This window comes from Glycine soja, chromosome 15 (genome assembly GCF_004193775.1).
Source record: "Glycine soja cultivar W05 chromosome 15, ASM419377v2, whole genome shotgun sequence".
Taxonomy (NCBI): Eukaryota; Viridiplantae; Streptophyta; class Magnoliopsida; order Fabales; family Fabaceae; genus Glycine; species Glycine soja.
The window spans coordinates 51737880-51760247 of NC_041016.1; the positions used below are offsets into that span (position 1 = coordinate 51737880).

Consider the following 22368-nt stretch of genomic DNA (forward strand, 5'->3'; position numbering starts at 1 on the left):
ACTAAAAATTTAGTTAAATCTATTATTAAATAGTCCAAAAAATATTGTTAAAGTGGTATAGGTATTGTATTTTATTAAACTATATATAACATTACATCCATTAGTTTTTAATTTTACAAAAAAAAAATGGAAAGATTAAAAAAGAGAAAAATAAATTGTCTGTATTTATTGTTAATTTTAAAAAATAGAACTATTTTTTCATAAAAGTTTGAAAGCAATGAAGAGTTATTCCACACAGTACTCCCAATTGAAGTGGCTGCAATTTTATAATTCCATACAAAATTTTCCTTAAATTTTGTGTACCATTTATAGGTACCTCCATCTTACTGGTTGTTTACGTATTCCTGTTGACCTTGAAAATGAAGCCTTCATAAACACACACTACGAATGTAACGCCCCCAAGCAATTCAGGAAACCAGGGGTGGATGTACTTAGGAGGTAGGCCCCCCTGACTCTTTGTAATTTATTTTTTAATATTACATTTCAGAATAATATACATATATATATATATATATATATATATATATAAATTATATATTAGAGTAATTAATTTACTTAAGCGATATTTATCATGCCTATTTTTCCACAATATATTATACTCCGTTTTGTAGTCTTTATAGTAAATATGATTATATTTTTATTCTTTTAGATGAAATATTTGACTATAATTTATTTATTTTCTTCTATACATGTTATTATTATTTTAAAAGTTATAAATGATTACATTTTACAACCATATGATTTCTTTAGTCTTGTCTTTCCATTGATTTTATAATTAAATTCTACAATATTAATCATACACTTAATACACATTCCAAAAAATCCATAATGGCTATAAAATTATTTTTATTTATAAATCATATAAAATCATTTTAAATAATTTCATAAATAAATATTTTTATTGAATAATATTTATATTATGAACTTGAAATTTTTATACTCACACGTTAATTAAAATATAATTAGTTGATATATTTATTATAAAATAATATTTTGACTTTATGTTTGATAATTTCATATACTAAGATTTTGTTGATTAATATTTGTATAATAATACTAATTTTTTTTACATGAATATAAAATAAAATATATTAAAACTAATTTATTGAAAATATTTTTATTACAAAATAGTTTTAAATTACTTCATTAATAATATGATAAATCAAATTATTTTTTGTTTTTAATTATAAAAATCCTGAGTATGGTTCATGAGGAAACAATCCTGAGTCAGGTAGGACAATTATGGGTGAAAATATCTTTCTTTGAGTATTTAATATAATTTCACCGCTAAGACTCGATAATTTTACTTTTTTTACTTTCAAATCCAATAATATTATTTTTACTTATAAACCATATAAAATAATTTTAAAAAATGTCATAAATAAATATTTTATTGAAAAATATTTATATTATAAAATTTTATTTTTAAAGTAAACATTAATTTAAATCTAATTAGTTAATATATTTATTATAAATAAAATTTTCACTCTATGTTTAATAACTTCATATAAAAAATGTTAATTAATATTTATATAATAATGTTAAATTTTTTTACAAGAATATATAATAAAGCATATTAAAATTAGTTTATCATGTATATTTTTAATATAAAATAGTTTTAAATTAATTTGCTAATAATATCATAAATTAAATTAATTTTAAATTTATAATTATATAAACCACTAATATCATTCACGAGAGATCATCTTACTCAAGTCGGATCATTGCAAGTGACAAATATATTTTTTTGAGTGTTTAATATAACTTCATAATTAAGATTCAATAATTGTTTTCTTACTTTTAAATCTTATAAAATTATTTATAATTAGAAATAATATAAAACAACTTTAAATAATATAAATAAATGTTTTGTTGAATAATATTTATTTTATGAGACTGAAATTTTTATACCAAAAAAATTGTTTAAATCTAATTAGTTAATGTATTTATTATAAAATATTATTTTTTACTCTATTTTAAATAAATTCATTGCGAAAATTTTGTTGATTAATATGTATACAATAATGTTAAATGTGTATATATAATATTGAAATATTTTAATTCAAAAAAATTTTAAACTAATTTATTAATAATATCATAATTAATTTTTTTATATAAAGATCACGTGTATATTTTAATGATATTTTTCTACAAAAACAAATAAATTTAATACAATTAAATATGTTTTCTAATAAGTAACTAAGAATTTGTTCTATATTTTCATTGATTGCCACAAATTTCTAAGTAGATCCCAGTTTAAATAGAAATGTGTAATTTTTCAGGCATAGAAATAAATAAGTTAAAGAACTAAGTTGAATTATATTAAAAATATTTTATTTATTTATAAATTTAACATTATTAATCAAAATATGAATAAGAATATTTGATTTAATTAATTTATAATTTTGTTGATCAAATATATAATTATGTAATGAATGACTTAAATTTAACTATCTATAATTGAAACTGAAATAACTTTATATTACATTATATTATTGTTTTCTTTAAAATATATTATTTTACTACAAATTAAAAAATTTATTTTTGAAATTAAATTTATATTATATTTTCATTTTTAATATAAATAGATATATAATATCATTATAAATCCTTAACAAAAATTTGTCAAAATAATTGGACAAAAATATTAGTCTTTTGAAGATTTGTTATAATGTATGATTATGTTAATTAATGAGAGAAAAATAATTATATTAGAGAACTTAATAATTAATAAATTAGTACATTTTTTTCTCATGAGATGAAAATAATATTAAACACGTGTAACAATACATCTTACATAACATCTTACATAAGTGTTAATGAAATATAAATTCTATATTTGATATTAAAATAATAAATTATTTTAAGTTATATTAATTTCAATAGTTTGCATCTAATTTAATTAATTTTTATAATTTAAATTATTAAAAATACTACTTATAAACTATAATGTTATAAATCTAATAATTGTTTTTTTTTTACAATATAGTGGTGAAATAATTGAATTCTTTTATCATTTCATTTTTTAAATTAAGAAAATTTAAATCTTTCAAAAGTTAAATTCTTTTTAAATTTTTATACATGATAAATTCTTCATACAATTTTATAAATATTTTAAATAAAATTATAAATATATGTTAGACTATACATAAATATTTTTTTTCTGTTTTTGAATATTCTCTTAATCTTTCTGTCATTTTGAAAAACTTAATTAGCTAATTATATTTATCTCAATAAAAAAATTAATTTTATAAGAAAAAAAAAATACTCCACACTTAGGGCCCTAGTTAAGGCAAATGTTAAAAGTGTCCCAAGGACATTAGTTAAAGGAATTAAGAGTAGAAATCTTTTATTGGGAGGTGCAAAATTATGTTCTTCATGATTTTTTTGTGTTCTCGTGTGATTTACACTTTAAAATAAAATTATTTTAATTTACTAATCAATACCTTTAAAGGATGTTTGATAGAGAAGAAACTTTTAATTAGTTTCTTGAAATCTTATGTTAAAAATCTTAGTTTTTCATGTTTATATCCATTTAAAAAAAAAATATTATTGAGAAATGATATTTGTTGGGAATATTTTTTAAACAATTTAAAAAATTATAAGAAGATATGAGAATCTTATTTTATTGAGTTTAAATTTTTTGTTACAGTAAAAATATCATATTATTTTAATTATATTAAGGTAAAACTTATCTAAATATTTTAGTGATCAACTAAATCGATTTTATTCATTTTTAAAAACAATGATTCGTTGAAAAAAAAATTCCCCTTATCAAACGTGTCCTTAGGGCCAAAAGCACTTTTATATTAACCAGACTCATATTTTAAATGTGCCTCAAAAAGACAATGACCCGTATATAAGGTACTAGTTATTTTACTATTAAATTTTAACCTCACCTGGTTATGAATCCTGAGGCGGCTCATCTAACACCCGAGAAACGCGTGAACCTAAAGTGAAATTCATTAATCTGAACGTAAAAGAAAAGAATCAAAAATATAAATATGGTTCAGACTATAGTCGGCGCATTTATAGGTCCAGGTCCATTTTCTAAAATCCTATGCACTAATGTCTGTTAGAATGTATAGAAGTTACATGGAAGCTGCCCAGGTCTTCTGAAGTGATAGAAGTGAATGGAATCTACACATCAAATATAGATCTAAATTTAATTTCGAATCAAAATCTAAGTAGAAAAAGATTGTGTGAACTTAGAATAGACTTCCAAAGTGGGAGCTATAATTAATTGTCCTACCAAATCATTCAGTTAATCTATAGAAGTGAAAGAGGGCTGAAACAGGTCCAGAGTAATTACAAAATTTGAAAAGTCTACCACATACGGTAGTTCATCATCCATAGGTCTTGACTATGACCACCGAAGCATACATAGAGTGAGCAAAAAGTATTGAAAAAGTGAGTTCCAATCGGTGACTCATCAAACTGAGCAAAGAAACTTCTAATGGAGCAATGCCCAAACAAAAGGCACCACCAATATGACTATGAAGCGAGAGTGGCAAATAATGTTTGCCTTCAACAACGGCCAATGACCGTTGCAATAGAAAAATATTATTAATTCATGTGAAAATAAAATTTAATCATATATTATATTTTAAAAGATAATATATTAAATTAAAAAATATAATAAATTAAAAAGAATAAAATTTAAATTTTAAACTATTTTTTATAAAATTAAATTTAGATAATGAGTTAAAAATAAGGGGATCAATTTGATGAATCAGATAAAATAAGAGAAAAAAATTTACAATTAAGTTATTTAATAAATTAATTAAATTAGATAATGGTAAGTAATAAAAAACAATTTATATTAAAATTATGAATACAAATCTATAATATATTATAGTAATGACAATAACATAATCATAATTATAAATGTTGCCAAAGAACTATATACATCAATTTTCAACTCTCTAGCATGCAATTAATCTATACAACAACAAATCATACCACATAAGGCAAAACATAAAAGAATGCTAACAAAAAAATGAAGTAATCAAAGGATACATAAAAGAGGAATACATAAAAGAATACTGTCATCCTGTGATTCTATGTGCTTGCAACACTTCCTTTTGAACCATTGAATTAATCTTAGGTCTTATTCTTTGCCAAATAGAATCTATAATTTGAAGAATCCCTGACCTTTTTGTGCAGTTTATCTCCTTTGTGTGCAAGTAACCTCATGAATTATTGTTCTAAGTAAGAAAGAAAAGAAAAAAAATTAAACAATATAATTAATAAATAATTTAACTAACAATGAAAAACTAAAATCTAACTACATAAAAGAAAGAAACACAACAATATTGCATATACCTTGCTAGCTATAAGATTCATGAATTCTACTAGTTTCATGACATGGTGACTATAGGAACATAGAAGAGAATGCAATGTTAATAAAAGAGAGAGAAATTATTATTACTTGATTATAGAATGTTGCAGCTATTCAGCAAAAAAAAAAAAAAAAAGATTAGAATGTTCTAGCTCAAGCTTCATGGCTAAGGAGTCTTAATCAATATGATATTTTCTAAAAAAATTTATGAACATAACATGCAAACCAATATTCAAATCTCTAGGGTCAAATTTTAATTGATAAAAGATAAAAAATTTAACAAAAAAAGGATAAAAACTCCATAGATAAAAACCTAATAGAAGCAAAACATGACACTTCTAAATATAAATAATTTTTAATAATATAAAAAGGGTCAAAACATGATAATGAGCACAATAATATAAAGATAAAAATGTTGGCTTGACCATGAATCTAGTAGGGGGGTTGAATAGATTCCTTCAAAAAATTTATCTTTAGTTTCTTTATTCAATTAAAATGATCCCTTTTGATTAATCAAAATTTTCTTAAAAGCTTGTCACAAAAAGATTATCATAACCAAGAAAACAATGAAATCAATATCATATGGAAAATCAAAGTTTAATTTATGGTCCTTTAAGATCAATTCCATTATCAAGATTGAAATACAAGACTAAGGGTTAGAGAAAGAAAGAATCACATACGGAATTTATACTAGTTCGGTCCTTAAGAAGACCTACATTCGGTTGTTCAAAGACCCCTCAAAACTATCACTTATAGATAATCAAGTACAAACACTATGCACATGCAATGAATGATCAAGAGAAAGAACATAAGTAAAAACTGTATCAATTCAAACAAATCCTTGGTAACCTTAACCAAGATCAGAAACAAAAAAAAGAATAAAAATTGGATTGAATACACCTTTATGTGTAGATCAACATCTTTAAGTTCTTCAAAGAATGATCAAATCATGATGAACAATGAATGAATCTTGATCAACTTGAATCTCCAAAAGAATTACAATGAAAATCCCTTAGTTAACTCTCTTGAAATATTTTCTCAAAGATAAAAACATATAAAGAGTCACTAATGAAAAAATAAGTGAGGATATTTATAATTTTAATAGATAAAACTAGTTTAATCGATTAATTCATTAAAATCTCTCTTGTTGTCCATTTCCAGAAATATGGTAATCGGTTACAGGAAATTTTAATCGATTATCTCATTTCAAACAGAGAACTTAGCATGCTTTTGTGCTTTATGGAATAATCAACTATCAATGTGGTAATCAATTATTTTAACCACACATAGCGCTCCTTAAGTTTGCAGACACATTTTATCGATTACAATAAATGGTAATCGATTATCTCAAGCTATAGAGTCTTCCTTCTTTTGAAACTAGCACTTATAATCGATTACATAATTGATAATTGATTAATTTAATACTTTTAGCCAAATTTCAAGTAGAAGATGATTTTGTTCCTTGTTCTAACACTTTGTAATGGATTACAAGACCTTGTAATCGGTTACATAATGTTGAACTTAATATTTCTAAAAAACTTAGAGATCAATCCACTTGTCTAACATATTTAAGCATGGATATAAGAAAAACTACAATTATATCAAGTATCATGTCTTGTCTAAAAACATACAATACAAATGTCATATCTATTAAAACTTTGGCATTGTAAAATCATGAAACTAAAACCTAAGAGCTAATCTTCAAGACTTCAAACATGAATCAACAAAAAAATTGAACATCAGCCTATCAATACAAAGATAAAATTAAAAACAACAAACCAAGTAATGATAAAGCACTAGCTCTTTCAATAGAACAACATAGCCCTTGACATTAAATGATATAAAGATAAAATTTGAATTGATAAAAAGAGATAAAATTCAACAGATAACAAACTAACAAAAGTAACACATGACAATTTCAAGTAAAAAACCAAATTAAAAATAATATTAAGAAAAAAATTATAAGAGAATTTGTAAATAATAATAAGGAGTATTACATTGACATTTTATTTAATTTAGTGTCCATCAAGAAAATGTGGACGTTAACATAAACTTTCAATCTTATTTTGGCCACCAAGAAGTTGATGCTAAAGATTAATTTTAACAAATTTACATTGGTTATTAGATCAACACTAAAGTTACATTATAAATCTTAACAACACACTTTCTAACACGTGTTTTTCAATGCTTTATTGTTAATTGAAATTTATTAGAAATAATAAATTTTGATGAACTGACCTCTTATTTAATAAATTACTCTTATAATTTTATAATTTTAATCAATAATAAAATAAAATGTGTTAAAAAATGTATTAGTAACCCTAATCAAATTTACATTTAGCGTCAATTTTCATTAATTAGCATAGAACGAAAGCTAATTGTGAATTTTGTTATAGTGAATTTTAAGTTATTTTTTTATGCAAAGATTATTGCAATTTTTTATTCATAAGATTATTACATTAATTCAATACCTACTTTACATTAATTCTAGAAAACCTACGTCACAGGATTTACATCAAAATAAGATAAATTTTTATTTCCTAGCTTTTTATAAAAATATAAAAAAGATTATATTTATCCCTAAGAAATTTGACATAAAAATAAAAATAAAAAATAAAAAGACAAAAATAAACCTATATAAACCGACTCCTCCCGCTATAATTTTCAGCTCGTGTCACCGAAACAAAACACAAACACAAGCACAAGGACAGTGATCTCTCTTTCTATCTTTTTGTCTGTCTCTCTGAACACGTTGATGGATTCCCCCTCTCGCCCCTCCGTCATCATCGTAGGTGCCGGCATCTCCGGTGAGTTACTTACTTCTGTCTGCGTCATTCCTAATTGTTCCGCGCAACGCACAAACTGAACTGAGTCTCATTGGTGATTTGAAGGTATCGCGGCGGCGAAGGTGTTGGCCGAGAACGGCATAGAGGACCTGGTGATCCTGGAGGCTTCGGACCGCGTCGGCGGCAGGATCCGCAAGGAGAGTTTCGGCGGCGTGTCGGTGGAGCTCGGTGCCGGATGGATCGCAGGCGTTGGGGGCCCGCAGCCCAACCCTGTTTGGGAACTTGGCGTCCAATTCGGCCTCCGTACCTGCTTCTCCGACTACAGCAATGCGCGCTATAACATCTACGATCGCAGGTCCGTTCATCTTCCACGTAACGAGCTCGTTTGTTTTCCCTCTGTTTTTATCTCATGTATTTGTTGTTGTTTCAGTGGGAACATCATACCGAGTGGAATCGCTGCTGACTCGTACAAGAAAGCGGTGGACTCGGCGATTGAGAAGTTGAGGAAACTGGAAGAAGAAGAAGCAACAGCATATGGTGATGACCACAGTAATAATATTAAAAATAACGAAACGAAACCGCCTTCGTAAGTGCAAATCCCTGCGCGTCGTTTTCAGCCGCAAAAGTCATTTTGTGAATGTGTTGTTATATATACTCAATCATGCCTTTCAATTATTTTCCTTTTGAATGTTTTTTTCGTCTTTTTTGTTGCTCATGCTTTTTTTTTATTTACTCTTCCCCCTTTAGGACGCCGGAGACGCCAATAGAGCTCGCCATTGATTTCATCCTGCATGATTTCGAAATGGCTGGTACGATTCGTTCGATCTTCAGTGTTAATCCGCTTCCAGTGAAAACACTGTAGTTTTTCAAACTCACACACAACAGAAAAGATTGTTCTTTATTTCTTTCGTCTTGGACTCTGCTCTGAAATTGAGAAATTTTGGGTGCAGAGGTAGAACCAATATCCACCTACGTAGACTTCGGGGAGAGAGAATATTTTGTTGCGGATGAAAGAGGGTACGATTACTTGCTGTACAAAATGGCTGAAGAATTTCTCTTCACATCCAAGGGAAGAATCTTGGACAATCGTCTCAAACTCAACAAGGTAAATAATTATTTATCAGAAATTTCTTAATAGAAGAAGACTTTTCCTTCGCCTCTTACCTGGCGATACTCTACTGCTTTGTCTGTTTGCTTAGCAATTACATTACCTGGTGAAAATATGCATTTGTTTGCTTCCCCTGCCTTGTGTTTTTCCCTTTTCTTATTGTGCTTCGTTGTCTCTTATAGGCTCTATTGTCCCACTTTTGGTGTCTGCAGATAATGGCTTTTTTTAAGCTTTTGTTTTTTGCGATATTTCTGTCACTCGTCTCATGTCAACTCCCATGCCTTTTCTCGTGATGCTTTTGACTACTTTGTATTTTAAACGTAAATTATTAATATTTTATAACAAGTCCGAGAAGATTTTAAAATAGTATAATAAAGTATAATCAATGCTAAAGCTGGTAATCTCATAAAGAAATGCCTACTTATAGAACTAGATTATAGATTTATGTTAATTGTGAAGCATTTTATTTTTTAGAAAGAGAAAGTTAAAATTATGAGACTGTGATATTTTCAGTTAAAACATTCATCTTTCGAGAAGTTTTTCTTGGGATATAGCTTAAATTAGATTGTTGGTGTGACTTTAAAATAAGTCAGAGTAATATTTGTTATGAAATTTGATTGAACATAATCTTAATTATTTGATGTGCTAAAATTTACAAAAATATCTTTAGACTTTTGTTGAAAAAACAAAAAAAGAAGAAGTAAACTTAACTTAATTCATCTATTTAATTACTTTATGAAATGAAATAATATAGGATCAAAATAAACCGAATAAAAAATTGAAAGAAGTGAGATTTCACCTGACGTTGAATTAAACATGTACGTTTTGTAAAAGAACTGTGAGAAAAAAATAGCCGGATTTTGAAATAAAATAAAGTTTGTTTAGGGATAAAATTTAATAATGGAAAGTATTCGTTCACTAAAAGTTTTACAAGCCTGTGACATTATTAAAGAAAAAAAACATATAAATCATTGCAGAAATTCTGTCTTGTAACATCTTTCATGTATGTATCGTTCAGTTAGGGTATGAACACTTGGTGGACAAGCACCGGGGTTGTTCTACAGGAATTTTTATGTGAAATCACCATTTGAGTGTTCGAATAGACTCTACGAAGGTCTCAGGGTGTATTTGACCATTTGCATTGCATATTTTCAATTGTTACCTTCGTTCATCAATTTGCCGAAACCTCTTGAGAGCTCCACTAATAGGCAGAGTTTGACCCACAAAAATTGCCACATTCTATTTCAATCCCTTTTTTTAAAGGTCTTTTTACATCTCATAAATTAGTTGGCCCCAGAGTTCCAATTTCTGTTACCAGCCACACATTATTTGAATTGACCCAATCGCAATAACATGAGGTGATGTGCCATTTCATCGCAAATAATAGTAACACAGAAGAAGGGAGTCTTGTCCATATCTCCATTTCTTAGTTAGGCAATACCTCAATCGCTCAAAATATCAGAAACTATTGTAGTTCTGAGTAAATTACATAAAGCTCCAATTACTACTCATCATCAGCTACTGGGGTTCGTGCTCCAAGTCTGCCTAGATTCCTTTGTAATATATATTCCTTCAAATCAAGGCGTGACTGCTCAAATTCTCGATGGGATTTTATTACTTTGGACTTGAATTTTACTTTTTGACTGCATATGAGTTCATTTTACAGCCTACTAAACATGGAGAATTTTTATTTAATTTATAGTTCGATCGATGCTAATTAATATCATATGAGCAGGCATTAAGAAATTAAAAGGAATTTTTTATTAGAATAAAAAAATTGTGTTACTCAAAATATTTTTATGATTTTCATAATAATTTTTTTTTTAAATTTCTTAACCAATATTTTAAAATTGATTAATAAGATCCTTATATTTTTGCATGCATTTGTGCAGGTCGTCCGGGAATTGCAGTATTCAAAAAGTGGTGTTACGGTGAAAACGGAGGATGGTTGCGTTTACGAGACCAATTATGTGATTTTGTCCGTTAGCATTGGCGTTCTCCAAAGCGACCTACTAGCCTTCAATCCACCCTTACCCGTACGTCTTCTCTTTTTTGTCCAACTCTCACTAGCATAAAATATACTTCCTCGGTTATCTTTTATAATATTAAAAAAACACTATTTTTTTCATTTTTATAAGTAAATTTTGATTTTTTTTTGTTTCATTTAATAAGATAATGTTTAAAATATCCTTTATTTAATAGGAGTTTATGTTTAATATTAAATTTCAATGAAAAATAATTTAAGAGAAATATTTATTTTTAATTAAAAATAACATAATTTAATAAAATTAATTAATATCCAGAATTTGATTGGGAAGTTTAATGGTGTGAAATCAAATTTTTTTTGCTTATAAAGAGAACAGAGGAAGTAAAAGGATTTGGTTGTGCTTAAGATACTAATTAAGGAATAAAGAGAATTTTTTTATTTAAATTATATAGAAACACATTTAAAAATGACAGTGAAGCATATTTTGACGCATTCTACTAAAAACTTCCCTTTTACTTTTGACAAACGATATCCAGAATCTTTAGAGCACTAGTTAAAGAAATTAAAAAAAAAAGTATTTTTCTAAGATACGTACAAATGTGTTTTTCAATGATTTTTAAATGCATCATCGTATGGTCTTCATAAAAAAAATTTCACTTTTAATTCTTAATATGTCTCCTTTTACTCTTTTTTTTTTTAACTAGCGGTGAGAATCGTTGCTAGCATTTACAAATATAAAATGATGTGGAAGTTACTCAATGCTCCTAAAATATGTGGACATCTCGTGCTTCTCACATTGATATTTCTAAGGGCATTGATTTGAGAATCAAGGCCATTATATTGTATAATAACGCATTTACTTGCTACAACCATGGTGGAAATGGAATCTCTAGGGTGTGGTTCCGTCTATACGGGTCCCTACGGTAATAGTTTCCATTAAATATCATTGGTTGGGAATGTAAAGAAATATAGTAGAGATAGCTAGGTTTCGTATTAAAAATTGAGCTCTCTGGTTGGTGACGCCAGAATAAGATTTTCGAGGTGTCTTCATATGTAGAAACCAGGGATCGCATGATCCATGGTATCGATGATCCACAGTCTCATCGTTGGTGGTCTATTAACCCTCTTGGTTAGGCCAACACGTGGAAAGAGGACGTTAGTTTTGTAAATGATTAACAATTAATATATGATTGCATTCAAGTTAAATATATATAAAGCCTCTAGAGTTATAAAATTGTTTTGGTGGTAAAAGTTATAAAATTGTCTTTGGTAGTAAAAAAAGAGAAGAATTTAAATCTTTTAGTAACAAAAATTAATCATTAATAACTAATATATCATGATAAAATATAATTGAAACAATAGTTAATTAGCAAACAAATGTGGCTAGGTGGAACACTTTGTTGTAACCTGAATAGAACTTTACTTTTTAAAATGGAAAGGAAAGGTTTAAAGTTAACAGAGTGGGGTAGGTGTGACACCATAGAACGTTGGTGGATTGTTTGTTGCATATTCATATGAATTTTAGAAACCTATGGGTGGACTAATGCACTGTGTACTAGAAAATTGTAGTCTAAACTAAACCTTTCTGATCTAACCTAAGAGCAACTTGTGTGTTATACAGCTTGTGCTTGGAAGACCTAAAATTTGTGCTTTATTTGCTTTATTCTTGAGCGATCCTGTAAATGGGTGATTTTGTATTACAGTAATCTTTTACGACTTTAACATAAGACGAAGTTGTAAAAATATATGTATATAACTATCATATGATACAAACTTATTAATTTTTCAAAGATTATGGCTGGAGACCTTCAATATTTAGTAAATGTAAAAAGAAATTTTAAAGATATATGCATGTGAACACGTAATGTATTTGATCAAACTGTGTACATAAAATTACAGTGACATGGGGACATCAAATTAAGAATTATTAAGGGATACAATCATTGAGAAACTTTGCCTTTTCCTTATACTACTCAAGTGTGCTTTAATGATGTTTTTTTATTAGTTAATAAATATTGTCTTCTTGAACAAATTCTTGTCTGATCCATATGAAATAATGAAATAGGGATGGAAATTGCAAGCAATCGATAAATGTGATGTGATGGTGTACACTAAAATCTTTCTGAAGTTTCCGTATAAGTTCTGGCCAAGTGGGCCTGAAAAGGAATTCTTCATCTATGCTCACGAGCGGAGAGGCTACTACACATTTTGGCAGGTCTGTTTTTTTAATTCTTCCTTATTGACTGTCCAGTTCATTTTCCCTAAGCTGCTTCTTTTGCCTTCTGTTTTTGTTTTTATTCTCAACGAAACTTATAGCGATTTACCATCTGTTTTGTGTTGTTTCTATTCATCTTATAAGTCAAAGTTCTGTGGGAAATTATTTATTATCTAAATTAGAAAGACAATTAAAATCTGCTGTGCATTTATTTCCAATGAACGTACTAGTTACTTACCTAACCTTAGGGACCCGGTTGAGCATACGTATCTTGCTTTTAGATGATTTAAAGATAGTGATTGGCATCCTGAGGATTTAAATAATACCTTCTTGTTATAATTTATGTGTTGTGCATGTGGGTCACATGGTTCATCTTAATCTCTATCTATCAATTAACTTGTGGTTTATCTTGATTTACAATAAAATAACTTTAATGTTATCAAACTTGTTATTAAGCATACAAAATTATGTCTTTTGTTTTTATCCCTTTCCTGTGGTTAAACACTCTGGTCAAACATTAAATATCTGTAGAATAACAATCTGCTCGGGATCTCGTCAATCTCATCAGTAAGTTCCAGATTTGAGTCGATCAATTATCGGTTGAACTTCATAATGAATTTATTTAAAACTAGCTTTGAATACCATCTATTACTCTTGTCGTAAATCGTAATTCAACATACTAGGCTTAATTGATAAAAACGAATCTTTTGTTTGATAGAACTGAAAAATTAACCTGAAACTAGAAACTAAAAAACTAATTTATTAAATTATAATATTGCATTTTTCATCTGTAGCTTTTTCATTCCAATTTGAATTTGAGACATAATACATACATTCAATTGAAGAAATTTGATACAAATAACCTTGTATTTTAACAGATTCAAAATTAAAAATAATTATCAAATTATGAAAGATTACAAAGATAAATTTAATCTTCCTCAACTTTGATTATCTTTTATAGCCTTTTTATTTCAATTTGATTGTCTTCATCATTCACCATTCTTTAATAAAAAAACTCTCTCCAAATCATTTAAATCTGTAAAATCTTCGAACAAATTGCTTCCACATCGTGATTCATTGACTTCACCTAGTGGGGAGAGCGATATCTAAGAAAAAGAACAATGAAGATAAATTTACAAATTTAAGTTAATTCTTAGAAATTAAAAATGGTCCATAAAACAATACTAACCTAATTGGGATGGAGAATATAAATCGCTTGCTATGGAGGCAGGTTCTTCAACATGTTTCTCTTTATTCAAGAAAGAGGAATATTGGAAAGCCACATTCTGATTGTTCCAATTTATAATTCAATGAAAGATTTAAACAAAAGAAAATTGTATCATTTTAATTAAAACGTATTTCAATTAATTTCAATAAGAAAATGCAAGACAAATCCAATCCATTATAACTGATTTATAAAAAGTCAATTACTACTAATTGATTTATATTTTAATTCAATTAAATTTTTTTTATGGGACAATCAATTAAAATTGAAGAATGAAAGAACAATTACTTTCTTAAATCAAAATGAAGAATTTTTTTTATTAGGGTAATTGAATAGTGCTTAGAAATGCATTGCACATAGTTTGATTGTACATTAAAAAATGAATAATTAAATAATTTCATTGAACATTTTATGGAGGGAATGAATAAGGAGTTATCATGTGATGTTATCCCATAGAATAATATATATATATATATATGATTTTGAACTTTATTGCGTGTTCATGATAATAAATACTTTTGCTTCAACTATTTCCATTTGTCTTATTACGATCATATTAATTATATCTTCTCAAGGATAATAAAAATATAGCAATGTTTTTCCTATATTACTGCTGGTTAATATTAAATGGTTCATCATCTTTCTACGATGTTTGTGATCTTGGGATTCTGCTGGAGTCATTTGTTTGAGTTTCGTAATTAATGGGAACTACACTAACTATGATTGGTTTCATATTGAATGGTTTATATAGAATAGTATTATAATAGGCAAAAGTTGAGTTATACAATGGAGGAATAAAAATCTTATTCCTTGGACTATTGAATTTTGGTACAGGATATGAGTTCTATTCTTGTCAATACGAAAAACCCATGCAACGATGCGTTGATTTTGAATCTGAACTTATATGATAAGTGAAAATAATTGAAGTCAGGATCAGAATAATTTAGAAATAACCTTGGGGATTGAATTGCTTACCTGTCCAAATCTTAATTCAGAATCAGAATAGTTGTTTAGTTTCTTGGTTGATTCATCTAAATCATTTTAGTTGATCTGCTGATTTGCTTATTTGTCACCAGCACATGGAGAACGCGTATCCTGGCTCCAATATCTTAGTGGTGACATTGACAAATGGGGAATCGAAACGTGTGGAAGCTCAACTTGATGAAGAGACCTTGAGAGAAGCAATGGCAGCGCTCAGGGATATGTTTGGATCCAACATCCCCGATGCCATTGATATACTTGTCCCTCGCTGGTGGAATAACAGATTTCAGCGTGGCAGCTACAGTAACTATCCCATTATTTCCAATCATAAAGTTTTTCATGATATTAAGGTTTGCTTATTTAAATGTTTTATAATTAGGGCAGTTTCTTTTTTAATCTGTTTCTGTTCTGTGCTTAAATATATCAATTGATGCTATATTTGTCTTTATATTCAATTACCTTGTCTTTGTATTCTTTGCCACAGGGCATGTGACAGCAAAACAACAGATGACGTTTGCCATTAATAAAATTAAAAGATATTAAAGATTTAATTAAATAAACTATTTTGTCTCTCTCGATATATTGCAGGCCCCTGTGGGTCGCATTTTTTTCACTGGAGAGCACACTAGTGAAAGATTTAATGGCTACGTACACGGTGGATACCTGGCAGGTGAGGCACTATTTCAAGTTTGTATTGCTAATGATTGATAATATGTAACTGATCTAATAGCAATAATAACTAACAGGTATTGACACCAGCAAAGCGTTACTAGAAGAAATGAGGAAGGAAAAAGAGAGCCAAACTCTCTTGTTAGAGCCATTGCTAGCATTGACAGGACCATTAACAATGTCGAAACCAGAAACAGTCTCCAATATCCACAAGTGCGATATTCCTACACAATTATATCTCAGTGGCAAGCTTGGCATACCCGAGGCCATATTATGATTATATAGATGATGCATATATACTGATGGTGAGGTGGGTCCTGCCTGATCCTTAAGTCTCATTCAAGTCCTTGTTGCCACCGTTGGTAATTAATGTATATTAACGAGTCACTCAAGTATTGATGGTGAAGGGAACAAGTGTCGGAACACCGTGCAGATGCCTTTCACTGCTAATGAAGCTTAAAATACTACTAGGTTTTAATTTTTGAAGGGAGTTGCTTAATTGGTATACACTTACGATTACTTTGTTCTTTATAGTCAGAAGCAAGATTACATTTTAAGGATAACGGCTGTTATGTGGATCCTAATTTTTTTACTGGTCAATGATATCCATTTCAATTTTCTTGAAACGAACACGATTTCCCGGGCTGAAAATATTTGTGTATACTTGAAAAAAAGGAAATTACAAAAACTAGAGTGAACCCCTGCAGTAGCAGGATTTTTTAAAAATCAAAAAGAGAAAGTGAGAGAGTAAAAGAGAAAAGTAAAAAAAATAAATAAAACATTGCTATTCACTATCAAGCCAACGCATGACCATGGCTGGACAGTTTTAATATATATTGAGATGAAAAAGACATAATCCTCTTTTAAGTCTTAATGCCTTTCATTTCACACCAAATTTTCTTATTTAAATTTAAGATGAGGAAGTTGGATAGGTTCTAGGCTATAGTCTCAATTTCTAAATAGGGGTTAAAATTGTGGATCGACAGTTATATTGCATTTTAGCCTAGATTCTATCGTGAATCATCAAGTGGTGGAACCTTTGCCTTGCGCGTTCGACGTGGATGACCTTTCATCCTATCCGCTTGTATTCTAGCATCAATGCTTTGTTTTATTTTGGTTCTTGTTTTATTGTTGAGCATTTGATATCTGTATGCTTTTAGAGTATTTTGTTTTTTAAATTTTTTTAATTATTTTTCAATTAAATAAGATGTTTGGATAAAAAGATTTTAAAAAAAATTAAAATTTTAATATTTTGATAAGATATTTTAATTAACTTAAATATTAAGATTTTAAATTCTTTCAAAAATTTAAGAATTTGAAATTCTTTTGTGAATGACACCTTCTCCTTCCTTCAAGAGTTTCTCACTTTTCTTTTTCTCTCTCTCAATGTGTTTTCTCATTTCACTTTTGAATTTCTTTGCGCTCAATCTCTTTCTTGCAACAACACTCAATCTCAACGTATTCTTCTCTAAAACATAGCTTCTCTGTCTCTGGTTAGTCTCTCTCGCTCTCTCATCTAAGTATTATAGGGTTTTTTTTTTGTTCATCTTTGTTTCAATCTTGTTTTTACTATTTGATTTCATTAATTTGCATTTTGTGTCTATATTCTAGGGTTTGTAGGTTGCATTTTTACCAAACTATGTTGGATTTGGATTTGAGTTTGTCTGATTATAAGATCTGATGTTACATCTAAGTAACAGATACATTATACAATCCAAAATCCTTCAATAAATAAGTAAAAGGAAAGGATAATTTGTTATCACATCTCTTTTTTTTTTTGTTGAGTATTTTGTTGGAAATCGCATAAGAGAATGTAGAGGACAATTTCCTAGCTTGGCTATAAGATCTGATGTTGTTCTTTGCATGTTGTTGTAGTGACCTTAAGGCATAGTTCCATCTACATACACCTAATTGGTCTTTCAAGGCCTCCACTGTGCCTATGCTTGATGCCATTATCCAAGCTTTGGTTGATGCAATCATGGTGTATGAGAGAGAGAGAGAGAGAGAGAGAGAGAGATTAGGAATCAAGAACTCCCCAGTTTGATGCACTCATGGATTAGGTGGTTTGTTTCTTAATTTGCTTCTTTTTTCTTCTTCACATTAATATATTTTGTTTGTTTTGATCAATTTCTTGTTGGATTATTAAGAACTTGTGTCTAGCTTGTGTTGTGGTCTTCTTAATTATGTTATATTTTGGGTTTTGTTTAAAGCTCCTACTTGATATATGTGCTAGTGAGCCGTGGAAGATTCTGCTAGTTAGTCTTAGAACCGTGTCATACTGCAAAACTTTTGTGATGTTTTAGGTGTTAGATTTTGAGCAATTAGATAATGTGCTGCACTTGAAAGTTGATGTCCAATTTATGATCAATTTAGACAATTTTTATTGTTAAGGTATTCCAAATTCCAATAATAATGGCTATGGTTGTATTCATAAATTGATTGTATTTGTATGTGTAGGCATGCATGTTTGTTACATTGGGGAGTTTTATTTAGGCTATTGCAGAAGGCCTAAAACCTCCTTTTTATTTTGGTTTTAAAGGCACTCATGGTGTCACTCTTATCATATTGGAGCAATTCTTGCAAATATAATGGAATGGTCAATACCTCAATGAAGTACTTCTGTTCCAACTATACTCATTTTTAATTAGAACTTCTCCGTTTGGTCTAAAAGGTCCATTCTTGTAAACAGGAATTCACTTATATAACATTTTTCTAGGAAATTTTAAAACCATGTTCTGAAACTTAATGGTCTATATTCTATACTGATTTTACATTTTTTTAATCCAAAATCTTGGACTTATTCTAATTTTTGAGGCAGTGTTACATAAATATAGTTGTAGCAAGTGAGAAAATGCAGACCTCCAATGAGCCAGGGAACAAGAGGCTTTGAAGCTGGATCAGTTTCTGATTCAACAAAATAGTAAAAGAGAGCCATGTATATTTGGATACACCTAATTATTGTCATGTATATGAGAAATTATTATATAATTTTTTGTCCACTTGCAATTTTGACATGGGTTCAAAGTTTGTCCAAAAACTCTTAAAAGAGTAATATCACTTCCTGGCTTATTTTGCACTCTAAAATAAGTTATTCACTTCGGGGGAACTAGATCTCATATGTGTAGATATGGTAAAAAGAGTAAAATGAGATCAATTATCACTAGATGATAATAATTAAGTACAAGCGTGTGTAATTATAGCATGTTAGTCCAAGTGAAATTACATATAAGAAAGTCTGTGTGACTTTTTTTCTTGTTTTAGGATGTATGTACTAATGGTTGGTTAATGAATTCAAGAAAGTCGTGTGACTTTTTTTTTTTCTTTTTTCTTTTATTTTCCAGTGGCAAACTCAAGTATATTTGCACATACTGGTAGAACTTCCTTTAATTAACCTTCAACGTCCTGTTTTGTTGCTTTTAGATTTTATTTTTCTTTCTTTGTTTTTCATAAATATGTTGACTCTAATTCAATTGACAAATTGTTGGCTATTTGAATTAACTTTTTAATATAGTATGACATTTGTTATTTGTAAATCTTTTGGTGGTTCATCAGTATTTTGTGACTCTGCCTAATTATAGGTAATGACTGCTTCTGAACCTTGTCATAAGTACACACAGTGGACCCTAATAGAATTTGATTGTGTACTATCTCAAGGTCTGGTGTGAGTCCAACAAGAGCAAGTGCCATGAAGAACTAACCGCATTGTTTTTAAAATGTCTCCGTATTAGCAATGTCTCTCACTTCTCTCATCGTTACAAGAACTCACCCAAAATATATCATGAGTCATATGAAATTATTACATGATAAATAAATATGAAAATTCATAGGAAAATTAGAAAATGAACCTTAATTAGTTCTTTAGCTCAAAAGTCATGTATTCATCCAAATAAACTCTTAGACTCATTGTGCTCTTCAAATTATTGTCTTAAGTTTGTTAAATTTATCTTCAAGTTTTAGAAATGACACAATTCTTGATTTGTGAACTTTATCACTAAGCTTTGGAATGTTTTCTTAATTCTTTTTAGTCTTGCTTTAGACATTGAGCCTTTCATCAATTGCAAAAGATACTTGAAGTGATTCAACCTTTGCATGATCATATCACTTCCATGGTTGCATTAGCAAGAATTAATGGCCTCCACCGTTACACCATTATATACTGATCAAATACATCCAAGGCCCAATGAGAAAAACATGATTATAATCCTTATCAAAGGTGAATAAAACCTGATAATAATCACGTGCACATCGATGATCTTAATAGTACCTTTTCTCTCCCACTCCCTCTTCAACTTTGCTTCAAGAATTCAGAATCCTACCTTCTTCCTCAATACTGTAACATAAGTGAGTCTTTCCAAGGTTTACACCAATCCGAGAACTCCTCATTCGTGGGAACTTCTTTAAACCTTTCCATATCCACCTTAGAAATAAAAGTAGGAGGAATTTCCTTATCAGGAACACCTTAACATCTTCCATCGAAAGCAGAGAAAGGATCAACAGTATCAAGCAACTTCTTGCAATAAAATGCTTTAACACCCTCAATATTCTTCTCCTTATCTACGTCCATCTCCGCACCAGCTTCGTCTCCATCAGTTTTCCTCTTAACCTTCCTATTGGAACGTAAGAGAAGATCATCATCTTCTTTGGAAGAAACTCCAGAAACCCTAGCAGAGCTCTCACTTTCTTTCATATTCATTGAGTAGTGGGTTCTTTGTTCCCCTAAATATAATTTTGCATCAGGTGATAATGTATATTCCCTTAGAAAATGATTCATTTTTTTTTTTACTTGGGAATTTGTTTTATTTTATTCCACAAAATTTAGTTACAGAAAGCTCAAGTTCATTTTATAAAAAAATCTGTTATTTGATTATTCTGTTTGTCTGGTTTGAAACTTAAAAACTTTTGGTATAATTTGCAAACTTATAATTAGTTTATTTTATCTTTTATTGCATGCTTTTGAAAATAATTCGTTCTAATTTTGGAGATGTTTTTGAAATAGATTTCGACAGTCAAGAGGTGGAAGTAGTTGATTTATCCACAAATTATTCATAGTTCGATAATTTGAAGAGAAGTATTTCTCAAGGAAAATTGGGTGCAAAGGAGGAAGCTGAAGTGAAAAAGTTGACAAAACAATCAAAGTGGAGATGGATGAACTTCATATTCATTATTTCATTAAGTTTGATTTGGTGTGATTTTTTTTATTAAATTTATTTTTTTATATTATTTGCAACAAACTTCATCGGTTAAATTAAATAATAGTTAAATTTAAAATTTGTTGATTTGCAATTATTTTATGACGTCTATAAATTATTAATGCAGTTACCTTTAGATTATTTGTTCTTGTACTACTTTTATGGCATTAAATTTAATTTATATACATATAAATTAATTTATATACGATGGTATTCAATGGGCAAAAGAATGCACCAATTAATGACAATGCTGGATTGTGCAAAAATAATAATTTTTTTCCTTAAAATATTAAAGGGAAGAAGACACTATGTAAAAAAGAGAAAACACGAGAAAATATTACAAGAAAATTTGAATTACGATTTTTTTTTATCAAGCCTATAAATTGTACTTCTCTTTTTACCATTTTTTTTTATCGATATAAGCCTGCAATTTCATTTTATATGAATAAATTATAAACTATAAGGAAATTTTTCCATTTACATTTTAAAAAAACTATACTTTAAAAATAAATTAATTTTTGCAACAATTTAATATTTTAAAATTAATTTGAATTTTGGGACCAAATTATACTTTTCAGTAATTCATAAAACAAATGCACTTCTTTTAAAAAAACAAATATACTTAATTTTAATAAATTATAGGAAAAAACCGTACTTTTCAATAATTAATAGAATAAAACTATTATTGTTATTATTATGTTTAATTCTTATAAATTTCTTATTAATTATTACATATATATAATATTAAAAATTATTTTTATCTTGTATAATTTAATAAATATCAATAATTAAAACAATTCGCACGTGCATGACACAGAATATCAAACTAATAATTATATAATCAGGTTATAATGACTTTTTTTTGGT

At 28.3% G+C, this 22368-nt stretch overlaps 1 protein-coding gene across 1 annotated transcript; it reads left to right on the top strand.

Annotated features, from left to right (window-relative positions):
- Positions 1–8018: 8018 nt before the first annotated feature.
- LOC114387236 (polyamine oxidase 1-like) lies at positions 8019–16938 on the top strand. The gene is made up of 10 exons (XM_028347377.1): positions 8019–8148; positions 8233–8482; positions 8558–8713; positions 8875–8936; positions 9078–9232; positions 11128–11271; positions 13288–13437; positions 15739–15993; positions 16232–16313; positions 16390–16938. Exons 1-10 carry the CDS (start codon positions 8097–8099, stop codon positions 16587–16589), a joined length of 1506 nt encoding a protein of 501 aa, XP_028203178.1. The 5' UTR covers positions 8019–8096; the 3' UTR covers positions 16590–16938.
- Positions 16939–22368: the final 5430 nt, after the last annotated feature.

What these genes read in the sequence shown, in the direction of transcription:
- LOC114387236 (XM_028347377.1), top strand. Translation starts at nt 8,097, where the DNA reads ATGGATTCCCCCTCTCGCCCCTCCGTCATCATCGTAGGTGCCGGCATC. An exon ending in TATAACATCTACGATCGCAG is followed by an intron (nt 8,483 to 8,557) that starts GTCCGTTCATCT and finishes TTGTTGTTTCAG; the next exon opens with TGGGAACATCATACCGAGTG. An exon ending in CCTTCAATCCACCCTTACCC is followed by an intron (nt 11,272 to 13,287) that starts GTACGTCTTCTC and finishes ATAATGAAATAG; the next exon opens with GGATGGAAATTGCAAGCAAT.